Here is a 14,207-nt window from a genome sequence, read left to right on the forward strand (position 1 = left end):
CATCAGGTAGTGTGTGTGTATGTATGTGTATATATGTGTGTGTGTGTGTATATATATATATATATATATATATATATATATATATATATATATGTATGTGTGTATATAGATATAGATATAAATATAGATATATATATATATATATATATAGATACACACGCTGCATTTATATTCAGACACCCACCTTTTTTTTTTTTCAATTTTGGTATGTTGCAGCATGATACTTCAGTTGTTTAAATTCATTTTTTTCTCATGATTCTACACTCAGTACCCCATAATGACAAAGTGAAAACTGAATTTTAGAAATATTTGCATTTGCATGAAAAAGGAAAATATTAAATATCGCATTTGCATACGTATTCAGACCCCTTGCAGCAACACTTGAAATTTAGCTCCGGTGCTTCCTATTTCTCATGATCATTGCTGAGATGTTTCTACACCTTGATTGGAGTCCACCTGTGGTAAATTAAATTGATTGCACATGATCTGGAAAGCCACACACCTGAAAAGCACTCAGCCAAAAATGTACACTGTGTTTAGAGCAAAAGCCATGCGGTCAAAGGACCTGCCTGCGAAACTCAGAGACAGGTTTATTGCAAGGCATAGATCTGGAAAGACTGCAAAGAATTTCTGCAGCACTGAAGGTTCCTGGGAGCACAGTGGCCTTCATAATTCTCAAATGGGAGTTTGGCACAATCTGGACTCTTTCAAGAGCTGGTCGCCCAGCCAAACTGAACAATTGGGGGAAAAGGGCATTAGTAAGAGAGAACCAAGAACCTCAAAAATCACTTTGCCTAAGCTCCAGTGATCCTGTGTGAAGATGGGTTGAGGGGCTAGACGGAAGCCTCTCCTCAGTGCAAGACATAAAAGCCTACTTTGAGTTTGCAAAAAAGCACCTGAGACTGGATTTGCACTTAAAAAAGGTACTGTTCCGACTTGCAAACAAATTTGACTTAAGAACAAACCTACTGTCTTGTTCGTACTATCTTGTTCGTAACCTGTGGACCCCCTGTATTTACTTGTACTCTCTTCATGCATTTAAAGCCATCTATGAGTCAGGCACTTACATGAAGTATAGTGGTTGTACTTGGAACACATACTGAGATGGCCTGGACTTGGATGTAATATAGTGCAGCTGGCCAAACATGGATCAAAATTCGGCTGGTCCGTGTATGGGCAGGCTGGTGTACACAACCAGCCTGTTGGATTTTTGTCAAACAATCAGGCTTTCCGGCTATAGCCGGCAACACTGATCATGGTATTCTGACAGTGGGAACATTGCCTTGCTCTCCGAATACAATGCCACAGCAGGAAGCATTCCCCCATGCACATAGAATGGTGGAATTAACTCTTATTAATTTTTGTTCGTTCAACCTATTGGTTGAACGAAAAAAAAAGATTCCTGTATGGCTGGCTTAAGACACTTGGATGCTGTTAGCCGTGGGCAGGCTGGGCAGTTTCTGTGCTGCAGAGGTGTGTTTTGTGTATGTGTGCATTATTTTATTTTTTTCATTACATATGTTGTTTAGTGTCAAAGGGTGCCTACACTGTAAATCTGGACTTCAAGCAAAAATAAAAATCCATCCTTTTAAGCCAGTTGTGCATTGGGTACAACCACACAACCTGCCTGCTAAACAGCTGTTGAAATGAGATGTAATTTGCATAGGGAGTGCATTGCTCTCAGTGGGTTGGCAGACCCATAGATTTGCATTGCAAGAAGGAGCAATAAAGCGCAACCGTTGCCTTTCTTTTACTTGGCAGGTGTCACTTAGAAGAACATTTTCTTGTAGTGGTGGATGTAAAACGCTGGAAGCTGATTCAGACTAGGGCTGAAACAACTAATCGATTAATCGACATCTAATCGATTATGAAAATAGTTGTCAACTATTTTCATAATTGATTAATCGGCCAGCCGATTATTTGGCCTGCATACAGAATGCATTATTTGTTTACATATCAGGAAATGCAGTGCAGCACACATACAGCTCATTACACCATCCATACATGTCAGGAAGTGCCTGAGAACTTGTGAATGTGTGAGGAGCAATGCCTCATGGAACATGTAGTCCTGGGCAGGAAGTGAGTGGGTCTAAAAGTTTTTTTACCTTGCTATAGGGCACACTATACTATAATTTGCAGCTTGCTATTGGGGCACTCTAAAGGCAGGAGGAGCAAGAGGCATCGGTGGGGGACCCCAGAAGAGAAGAATCAGGGCTGCTCTGTACAAAACCATTACACAGAGCAGGTAGTATACCATGTTTGTTTTAAAAAAAATTACTTTAAAGACTGTGCAGGGAAGATCAGCATCTGAACCCAGAGAAGGTGGAGGCTGATAGACTGGAGGTAACAGAAGGCATTACTATTACATTTAAAGTAAACTTTTACATGGAGGCAAGCCACATTACGTGGGAGCAGGGCACATTTCAAGGAGGCAGAGCACACTACGTGGGAGCAGGGCACATTACATGCGCCCCAGTGTGAATGGGGTCTAAATAAAAAATGTGATCTCTGTGCCTGAGGACATTTACCAGATTCAACCTCCAATAGTATATACAGTATATCTCTTCTGTCTGTTGTTCTCAGAGTGGATTAGAGATTTTGCTACCTAATCATAGAGTTGATTATTTATATTTAACACTACATATAGATTTTGAAGAATAAATTGCCTTTTTTTTAAACTTTACATATTAAATTATACACCACACTTTTTTAAGGTTATTATCCGATTAATCGAAACATTAATCGGCCAACTAATCGATTATGAAAATAATCGTTAGTTGCAGCCCTAATTCAGACTGCAAATATATACTACATACATACCCACGCTATTGGTGTGCAAGACAAAAAATTAGACAAATAAAGGCAGCTGCTATACACAAAATGCTGATCACTTGAAAAAATGTAAGTAAATAAATGTGGCGCGTGCCACGTTCGCGGGCCACTGGCGGACATCGGCTAGCCGCCGATGATGCAGCGACGTACAGGTACGTCGTTTTATGCACCTATGCCACTTCGCCAACATATATCGGCGTGAGCGGTAAGTGGTTAAGCCAAAGTTTCTTTTGTCACTTGGGAGTGGTGAGATGCATGCATCTGAGTTCTCAGTAGGGCTGCAACTAATGATTATTTTCATAATCGATTAGTTGGCCGATTATTGTTTTGATTAATCGGTTAATAACCTTAAAAAAAAATGTGGCGTATAATTTAGTTAATATGTAAAGTTTAAAAAAAAGGCAATTTATTCTTAAATATCCAACTATATGGTTAGGGAGCAAAATATCTAATCCACTCTGAGAATAATAGACAGAAGAGATATACTGTATATACTATTAGAGGAGATATACTGTATAAACTGTTAGAGAAGAGATATACTGTACATACTATTAAAGAGTTAATCTGATAAATATTATCAGACTCAGAGATCAAATGTCTTCCTTCAAAAAAAAAAAAAATTTAATTGTAAGAACGTTTGTTCGATTTTCTAATCGTTAGTGGGATCAAGTCGACATTTTCAACCACAGTGACGGGAACATTTGGAAATAGAAAACTTCTTGGTCAAAGGAATTTTCAGACAGTGTATGTGGTTTTTGTTCAGAAATTACATTCATTTTAAAAACAGAATGTTAAAAACAAGTGAAAATTTCCAACATTCTTTCATTCAGTGAATGTACAAAGATTTTTCGTCTGAAAATTGATCCGTGTGGCCAGAATAAGGCTCGCTACACACGCAGGCAGTTTGCTTTTGATCTGTTTTTGCAGTGCTTTTTGCTGTGCATTTTGATTTTTGCACACGTGATTTTGCGGTGATTTGCGTTTTTGCATTTTTTTTTGGCCAATTTGTTGTTGGGCAGATTAAAAAACACAAATTGCTGCAAAAACGCATTAAATGCTTTTCTGCAGCTTCTCCATTGAAGTATATTGAACCAAAAAAGCACCGTTTTTGCGTTAAAAAAAAAGTCCCTGACCCTTTCCATATACGCAGCGGCTGAAAAAAGCATAGATGTGAACCTGTCCAATGGGAAACCATGTTAATGAACTGCAGTGCACTTCTGCAAAAAAAGCACCAATAAACACACAGATGTGAACCAGGTCTAAGACGTTTAGTAACATAATGGGGTTAAAAAAACTAAAATTGGCCCTTTATAGTACAAAAAACAAAAAAAAGCAGATAATCACTACTGTAAGGGGTTCATTTTTTTTTTTTTACTGTAGAACTGTGAAAGTAACATCTACATTAGCGATTATTTGCTCTTTTGGTACTATAAAGGGCTCGTTTTAGTTTTTTTTAACCCCATTATGTTACTGACCGATTAATCGATTATAAAAATAGTAATCGATTAATTTCATAATCGATTAGTAGTTTCAGGTCTGCTCACATGCCATGGCAATTTCAAAGGCATACCTCCCCATTTAAAATTTGTATATATATTGTAGTTTAAATGACACAGAATACTACAAAATAGTTAGAACACCCTAAGGTGGTTAAGAGCACCCAATACTCCTGGGTGGGAAGGAACAGAGCCAAGGACAATGGCGGGGAAATCTTGGAAGCTTCCACAAGGTTTAAGGTGCGACTGGGCGATTTGCCGCTCCAAATTACATAAACTGTATAACTAACTAAACTGAATATTTTATTAGGAGCCGCCAACCTTTTAATTCTCATGCCAATGTAAAATGAGTGCTATCCTTCATTTAGGAAAATGTAGTTGGTAGCATACAAGAAAATTTGCTTTTGGTCTGATTATTTGTTTTTGTATTGCAGTGTTTCCTAGCATCCCTGAAAAGCCAGGCATGCCTTGCCCAGGAGAAGACAGTGAGTAATCAGTGTTCTCTTTATTTTATAGTTTTTTTTTTTTTAATTAAAAAAAAAAGCTTATTGGATGCTTCACATTGTGTTTACATGTTCATGTGAGAATGTATACTTCCTAATTGTACAGTACACAGACTCCTTTAGGTTTTTACAATGTGCTATATACTACCATCTTTAGGTGAGGACACTGCTAAACAAAGCTGTTAGGAAAGCCAATATAATTCCTCCCACTCCAGCAACTCTTTCTTCTTCTTTTTTTTTTTTTTTTGCTATTGTTTTTGGGTGATGGATGGCTTCGCTCTACTGAGAGCAGGTTTCTTGCCTATAGGTCTGAAATTACTAGATGACTGAACATTTTGCTGGTTCTTCACATGGATAAACCCTTCTCCACCAGGCTGCATCTACACCACAGTTGCAATTTAACTGCAGCTTTGCGTTCGGTTGCCCCTCAGCATCATCTTGGGGAATGGTACTTGGATCCCACCACACAAAATATCTAGAAATAAAAATGTGGGGCTGGGCTATAACATTGCCTTTCAGCATTGGAATCTGCATGTGGCTCTTGTTACAACAGCCAATTGCAGTGTAGTTAGCTGCAGAGTTCTTTATATGTCCAGAGAAGTGGTGAATTGGGGACCTGGTTGTTGCAGTCCCTGAAGATCATCTTCTTTGAGAAGAAGGTATACCCTTCTTCCGAATCGGGGAATTGCAACCTAGTGATCATTTCCCCAGGGAAGATGTCTGTTGATTGGTGTAGTAAATGCAGGGCCTTGCCCCTTTCCCGGGTTGTTCGCTCTCGATCTCTCTCAAACTGAAGAAAACCATTTAAGGTTTTGGTGAAATAGGTCCACTCCTACCGGAATTTGGAACCATCGCCACCTACTGATGCTAAAATCTCAAGTATAGGATCCCTTCCCAAAACTAAGATACCGAACAGGTCCTACCTGATTCACCCACTTGTGCATAATGTTCTGCTGTAGGAGAACTGGCAAAGACTAGAAAAATTATATACACTTTAGGAGGTTTACACAGCAGTACCCATTAGAGGAGGCCTACCACATAAAGTAGAATGTGCCTGTGTTGGATCCAGCTATTTACTGTTCAAGTTGGGGATGTCTACAGGCCTTTTTAGCCACCAGTATTCAGGGAATTTCTGACCTATGTGTCCAGAACTTGATGTTCCAGGGGTACAGACTGTAGTTTTGCTCCCTACCGCAACTTCATATTGTGCCCTGCTGGTCTCCCAGGCTGGAGCAGCATTTGGCCTTGAGCACTTGGAAGGGTCAAGTCTTGGCATTGACCATTCTCTTTCAGAAACCGCTGGGCACTCACTTCCCGCTGAAGGCCTTTGTTCAAGGGTGGCTTACATCACTTCCCCTGTTTGTTCACCTATCTAGTCTTGGGATCTCAATTTGATCCTGTCAGCTCTACAGAAGCCTTTCCTTGAGCCCATTTGGGTTAGTCCCCCCCTTTTTTTTTCTTGTGGCTATCATATCCGCAAGACTGGGTTTCAGAACTGTCCTGTAAGTAACTTTTTATGTACTGTAAGTAACTTTTCCTTGTTGTTCATATAAGCCAGGTATTTTGTTCCTTCATCTCTAGGGCCATCTCCTTCTTCCACTTTAATCACAACATTGTTTTACCATCTCTGTACTCTGCTTCTGTGCACCCAATAGAGTTGTCGCTACATTGTTAGTAGTATGCGGACAGCAAGTTTACCTTTCTATCTGTACTTTGGATTCTCTGTTTGCCCTGCCTGTGGGCCATTGCAAAGGCTTTCTGGCTTATCTTTCTACTTCCACTTCTTTCCATCTCTTGGTGAACTAGACACGTTATCATGAAGGCCTATACCTTGAAAGATGAGCTGCTTTTCCTGTTAAGGCTTACTCGACTCGTGCAGTTAGTGCTTCTTGGGTGTTTCAGCATCTGTTGCTCAAACTTGCAAGATTTCCACATGGCCCTCTGAACACGTTTATCAAGTTTCACCAGTAGATGTCAAGGCCTCAGCTTCAGTCTTAAGGTGCTTCAAGTTGCTTGTCGAGTCCCTTCTAGGGGCTTGTGGGCATTGTTAGCTGTGTTGCCCACTCCCAGAATTCTATTGTTGGCCATACCCTAGTAGATTTTCGAATTAATATTTGTAAAAAAACTCATTTACATTTGATGACTTAGCAAAGTTTGTTTAAAAATACCTCAAAAAAGGTTGCTTTTTAACATTTTGGATTATGGGAACCTCCCACATAATTTGTACCTATCTATCTGCAGTCTTCTCTTCTCTTCATCCATTCAAAGTGCAGAATTTATAAAGCTTGCCTGAGCTGTCAGAAATAAGCGACAGAGAGCTAAAATCACACTCAGTGGGGAGAGCTCCCAGAGCAGATTGGAGGGAAGGAAGGGACTCCCCCCTTTCACACAAACAGAGCCGAGGCTGTCAATCGGATAGAGGTCCCTCCCCTGTCACTGTTTTATCTTGGTGTCAGGAAAGATTGTCAGAAGTGATTCATGCTGATAGCAGAGGAACACAGCTGCAGACAGAAACGACACTTAGGCTACTTTCACACTTGGGAGGGGGAGTGGTTTGCGGTAAGGCGCCACTAGTCTTAGCAGCACTTTACCGCTGTTATAGAGGTGCTTTTCTGCCGCTAGCGGGGCGCTTTTAACCCCCCGCTAGCGGCCAAATAAAGGATTAAAAGTGCCCGCAAATCGCCTTTGCAGGCACTTCGGCAGCGATGCCCATTGATTTCAACGTTTATTCAAAAACAACCTTCATACATTGCGATTTATATAGCTATATAAGTAAAATCCGCTTAAATGTCAACCAGAGCTCTACAAGGATTGGGGGTGACTTGTCAGGCTGGCGATATCTCACCACACTGCCACTGCACCTGCTAATTCACCCTAGACGTCTCTTGTTGTAATGAAATGTTCTTACTAGTTGCTGCACAGCCACAACCAACGCATTTCGTCATCTTGACTTTGTCCTGGGATTGGCTGTACGGCGCGGCAACGTTCCTTATATCTCGGAGACGTGCAAATGATTATCACCTGCACGCCTATCTCACAACCACTCAGAGCTACCATAGTGACTGGAGTAGAAGAGCCACAAATACTGTATTGACTCCAAGCAACGGCTTAGCCTGACAACAACGCTGGATTTAAAGCAAACTAAACCATTGTCACCCCTCAAATCTAAATATCATGCAAAATGTATATAAATATAATTTTCAATCATATAATACATCTTAACACAGCAATAGTAAATGCACATAATGACAATTACAAATATATATATTTTTTTTAATTAAAGATAAAACTAAAAACTAAAATCATGGGTTTCTGGCAGAGAAACTTAAACATCACTAATAAAGCAATTTAAATCTAACTTGATGTTTAATCCTTTCGGTGTGAGTGTATTTAATAAAAAAGATCTCCTCCAATTATTGAAGATCCTATCAATACCGCAAAACTGCAGCAGTGACGGGTCTCTATCACAAACATTTTTAAAATGCAGAGAAACACTGTTTAGTGAAACCATTTCTAATATTGGTCATATATTCTGAGATGCGTATCCTCAGTAACCGTTTAGTGCGGCCAACATAATACAATCCTCATGGACACCATAGTAGGTATACAACATGCATGTTATTACAGGTGATAAATTCATCAATGATATGAGGATTATACGATGTGCAACTTCTCTTAATAGTTTTGACAGTCCTACAGCATACACACTTCTTACATGGATAAAATCCTTTTTTTATTAAAAAATTGTTTCTATTGTCCAGGTGGGTCTAGTATCTTCTTAACCACCCTATCCTTCCTGTAAATGAAGCTAGGTTTAGGGAGGAAGAGCTGGGTCTAGGTCCTTATCCATAGATATTATGTGCCAGTGTTTTTGATAACTGGCCTCCATTTCCCGATATTGATGATGAAAGTTTGATATAAAACCTCATTGATGTTGGTTCGATATTCCAGAGGGTATTGCCCACTATATTATCCTGAAAACTTGCGGAGGAAGCTACATTTTCAATGATGTCATCAAGATATTTTTGATCATAACTTTTTTGAGTAAATTTCTCTTTCAAAATATTTGATTGTGCAACATAGTCACTATCCTTCCTAGGGTTGCACTGATACCACTTTTTTAAGACCGAGTATAAGTACCGATAATTTATTTTCAAGTGCTCGCCGATACCGATTATGATACTTTTTTTAATGTCATGTGACAGTGGAACTAATATGCAGCACTGATGACGCATGGACTGTGTCAGTAGTTTTTTATTCCCCAGTCCCTTTCTCAGCAGCCTCAGCTGCACTGGAGATGAATGGACAGGAGTCAGAACTAAAGTATCGTAAACATAGTTTACGATACTCAGTTATGAATAGACAGAGTCAGTGATCACTGACTCTGTTCATTTGGAATAAGAAGGAGCCAACAGATTTACTGGCTCCTTCTTCCGCTCTCTATCCTGAAAGATTGACACGGAGGGGGGGGGCGGCAGGAGCGGAGTACACGGAGGGGGGGGGACGGCAGAAGCGGAGTACACGGACGTGGGGGGGCGGCAGGAGCGGAGTACACGGACGGGGGGGGGCGGCAGGAGCGGAGTACACGGAGGGGGGGGGGCGGCAGGAGCGGAGTACACGGAGGGGGGGGCGGCAGGAGCGGAGTACACGGAGGGGGGGGGCAGCAGGAGCGGAGTACACGGAGGGGGGGCGGCAGGAGCGGAGTACACGGAGGGGGGGGCGGCAAGAGCGGAGTACACGGAGGGGGGGGCAGGAGCGGAGTACACGGAGGGGGGGGCGGCAAGAGCGGAGTACACGGAGGGGGGGGCGGCAAGAGCGGAGTACACGGAGGGGGGGGGCAGGAGCGGAGTACACGGAGGGGGGGGCAGGAGCAGAGTACACGGAGGGGGGGGGCAGGAGCGGAGTACACGGAGGGGGGGCAGGAGCGGAGTACACGGAGGGGGGGCAGGAGCGGAGTACACGGAGGGAGGGGCAGGAGCGGAGTACACGGAGGGAGGGGCAGGAGCGGAGTACACGGAGGGAGGGGCAGGAGCGGAGTACACGGAGAGGGGGGCAGGAGCGGAGTACACGGAGAGGGGGGCAGGAGCGGAGTACACGGAGAGGGGGGCAGGAGCGGAGTACACGGAGAGGGGGGCAGGAGCGGAGTACACGGAGAGGGGGGCAGGAGCGGAGTACACGGAGAGGGGGGCAGGAGCGGAGTACACGGAGAGGGGGGCAGGAGCGGAGTACACGGAGAGGGGGGCAGGAGCGGAGTACACGGAGGGGGGCAGGAGCGGAGTACACGGAGGGGGGCAGGAGCGGAGTACACGGAGGGGGGGCAGGAGCGGAGTCTGGAGGAGGACACGGAGGGGGACCGGAGTCTGGAGGAGGACACGGAGGGGGACCGGAGTCTGGAGGAGGACACGGAGGGGGACCGGAGTCTGGAGGAGGACACGGAGGGGGACTGGAGTCTGGAGGAGGACACGGAGGGGGACCGGAGTCTGGAGGAGGACACGGAGCGGGACCGGAGTCTGGAGGAGGACACGGAGGGGGACCGGAGTCTGGAGGAGGACACGGAGGAGCCTGGAGGAGCCTGGAGGAGGACACGGAGGGGGACTGGAGGAGCCTGGAGGAGGACACGGAGGGGGACATCTAAAAAATGAATAGTGTCCGCACTCACTACCTAATCCAAATGTATATTATTACCATTGATAAGAGATGCTAAGAAGTAGTGGACAGAATCTCCGTTCCCTCCTTTATACATATGAGATCATCAATAAATCTACGGTAATATTTCAGTTCGGGTCGTATTAAAAAGACTCGTCTATTTTCCCATTCCGCCATAAATCGGTTGGCGATGCTGGGAGCACACTTGGCTCCTTTGTAACGCCAACCTTCTGCAAATAGAAATGACCATGGAACCAAAAATGAATTATGTGAAATACAAAAATTCAAAGCTTTCCCTTAAAAATGCAAAACCAAATTGATTTATTTATTAAATACACGCGCACCGAACGGAAGTTAGATTTAAATTGCTTTATTAGTGATATTTAAGTTTCTCTGCCAGAAACCCATGATTTTAGTTTTATTGTCATTATGTGCATTTACTATTTCTGTTTTAAGATCTATTATATGATTGCAAATTATATTTATATTAATTTTGCATGATATTTAGATTTGAGGGGTAACAACAATTTAGTTTTCTTTAAATTTAGCGTTGTTGTCACGCTAAGCCATTGCTTGGAGTCAATACGGTATCTGTGGCTCTTCTACTCCAGTCACCCTGGTAGTTCTGAGTGGTTGTGGTTGTGAAGTTGGCGTGCAGGTGATAATCATCTGCATGTCTCTGAGATATAAGGAACGTTGCCAGGCCATACAGCCAATCCCAGGAAAAGGGATGGGCGAACAGTTCGGCCCGAGCATAAGTTTGGGCCGAACTTTCGCTGTTCGGAAGGTCGAACAGCCGAATAAACCAGTCGTTCGACCGTTTATAAGGTAGTAACTGTGTGAGATGAACGGATGGGAGAAATAGAAGATTCAGTTATTAACTGAAGGCTGGATAGGCTTCCCTGAAGAGGAGTCTTCAGGGATCACCTAAAAGTGAACAGAGTAGGGGATAGCCGGACGGATTGGGGTAGTGCGTTCCAGAGGATGGGAGAGCCCTGGAGAAGTCCTGGAGACGAGCATGGGAAGAGGAGACAAGGGAGCTAGAAAGCAGGAGGTCTTGGGAGAAGCAGAGAGGATGGTTTGAGTGATATTTGGAAATAACATTGGTGATGTAGCTGGGGGCAGAGTGGTAAATGGATTTGTATATTCTTGTTTTGAATTTTATACATTGGGCAATGAGAAGCCACTGGAGGGAATGGCAGAGAGGGGTGGCAGAGACTGAACGATTGGTAAGGTTGAGTCTGACAGCAGCATTAATGATAGACTAAAGAGGGGATAGCCTGCGGAGAGGTAGGCCAATGAAGAGGGAGTTACAATAGTCAAGGCGACAGATGACAGTGAGTAAGCTGCTTAGTGGTTTCAACGGTTAAAAAGGGACGATAATGGAGAGGTTACAGAGGAGAAGTCTGCAAGCGTTGGACAGCCATTGGATTTGGGGCTGAAAGAACAGGTCAGAGTCCAGGATCACACCTAGCACCCTGGAATGAGGGGAGAGACTGATGATTGTATTCTTGATCTTGATGGAGAATTCAGGGGAGGGAGCAAAGGCAGGAGGGAATATTATGAGCTCAGTTTTAAAAAGATTGAGTTTGAGGAAGTGGTGTAACATCCATGCTATGTCCTTAGGTTTGTAATGCGAGAGGAGACTGAAGGAGTGAGGTGAGAAGTAGAGAAATATTTGTATGTTGTCTGCATAGAGATGGTACTGGAAGCCATGGGAGTTTACCACCTGACCAAGGGAGGAGGTGTAGATGAAGAAGAGGAAGGGTCCGAAGACAGAACCTTGGGGGACCACCCATACAGAAAGAGGAAGTGCAGAGGAGGGGATAGTTATAGGTAATGCTAAAGGAATAAATACTGTGATATGTATTAGGAGAACCAGGAGAGAGCAAAGTCTTGAAGGTCAAGAGTGGAGTCTTTTGAGGCGGAGGGGGATGGTCAACCGTGTCAAATGCCGATTTAAATGAGATGTCGACTCATTTCTCCTAGGTAAGTGTTTTAAAATAAAAATAAAAAAGTACAGAATCAGTTTCTCGTGCTGGTGCTATATATTTTAAATACATTTAATATTTTTTTTTTTTTTTAAATAAATGTGAGCTTAATGGGGCTTTCTATAGCTGCCTGGAGTTTAGCTACCGATTTAATATTTTAACATTAATAGGTACTTTACATGCAATGTACTGGGGTAGGTATACAATGTACCCGGAGAATATGGGGGCATTAAGGGCTGTTTCACACCAGATGTAGTCTAGTTCATTATTCTGCATCAAAAAATGAATGGACAGTGTTTAACATAGATTCCAATGGCCCTAGTTCACACCAGTGCAGTCAACAAAAGTAGAACATGTTGCATTTTTTCTGTGTGGCACTTGGCAAAACGCATAAAAAAACACACCAGAAAGCATATATCCTCAATTGAGACGAAGGAAAAAACACATCAAAAATGCACTGGAATGCATCTAAAACGTGCATGCAGAAATTGTGGTGTGAACCGACCCTAAAGGGATTTTTTTTTCTTGTGCATGTTTCAATATAAATCGGGTACTATATTTTCCTCTGAGGTCTTCAGACTCATAGAGCTGATCCTTTTTCTTCCTCTTAGCCTTTTTCAATCCTGTGCACATTTTCATTTCTTTGTGTTGCCAGTATCCCAAGGCCTTTGGAAAAACAACGATGGCAAACAATTTCAATGCAAATGAAAAGGAATAACAATATTGTACAAACACAGAGCTTCATCTGTCTCTGCAGAGGAGGTGGTGTAGTAGTTTTAGGCAAGGCCAGAACAGTGATTTCCTGTCAGATCTACAAATGGACCAAGTGAACAGGACTAATGATGTATCTATTTCTTGCTGTGTTACTATCAATAAGCTTCAGCTTTCCTCAATAGTTAACCTGGGGTATAATCTTGAAGCAGCAGGACCATCTATACCATAATAATTAAAGTGGCCTAAAACATTTCTAAGGTAATAACAGTGCTATGATGCATGCAAGCAACAATGTTAGTCTTCAGACTCCCTGTGAAGCCCCTTAGATCCCAGGTCCTGAATGTAAATTGGGCCCTGTTTTCTACCCAAGCTGATATTTGGTTGTACCACTTCTTGGTGCTGAGCCTCGCCTCACTTAGCAGTCAGATGACCATGGCTGTTCTGCCCATTTAGGTTCAAGCAAGTTAAAGTTGATATACAAGGGATGGGGCCTAAATTGACTTTGTCACTATTTTAAGAAGCGTAATAAGCACTTCCTCCAATGAAGAGGTTTATTGCCGACTTGTCTCACCGAGCATCACTGTCTTGTAAAGATAATATGCTGAAAATCTTTGGAATCCCATGCTTTTGGAGTTTCAGATGCCTTTGTCCACCTCTGGACTTTTGTGCTTTCCAGCTGTGCCCTGGAATACAGAAATCACAGAGCTGAAATCAGTAACTGTGCTAATTTCTGTTCAGCAAGTGCTGTGATCCAGGCACACCAGCCAGAAAGCATAGCCAGATTGGTCATCTCACTTTTATGAACTGCTGTTTAGCAATACAACTTTCTCAATTTCCAGACCAACTCGAAAAGGTCAGGAATGAACAAACTGCTCTATATGCTCCAGGTGCTGGATTGACAGCACAATGCAATACAGTAGAGCTTTGCTCACAGTGCTAGCCCTCCCTTTCCCAGTCTGTGCTTTGCTGTGCAGGGGATTATAGACCTAAAATACAGTCACACTATTTTTGCTTGTTGCGTTTTC

The 14,207-nt window shown here is 42.8% G+C and overlaps 1 protein-coding gene across 1 annotated transcript in view; it reads left to right on the forward strand.

Moving 5' to 3' along the window:
- The window catches only part of PRKCZ (protein kinase C zeta), a 608,643-nt gene that overhangs the window by 222,985 nt on the left and 371,451 nt on the right, over nucleotides 1-14,207 (forward strand). Inside the window, exon 5 of the mRNA XM_073602984.1 lies at nucleotides 4,763-4,813. Within this exon, the coding sequence (XP_073459085.1) occupies nucleotides 4,763-4,813 (51 nt within the window). The remainder of the gene's footprint in view (nucleotides 1-4,762; nucleotides 4,814-14,207) is intronic.

Source organism: Aquarana catesbeiana, linkage group LG10 (genome assembly GCF_042186555.1).
Source record: "Aquarana catesbeiana isolate 2022-GZ linkage group LG10, ASM4218655v1, whole genome shotgun sequence".
NCBI classification, from domain to species: domain Eukaryota; kingdom Metazoa; phylum Chordata; class Amphibia; order Anura; family Ranidae; genus Aquarana; species Aquarana catesbeiana.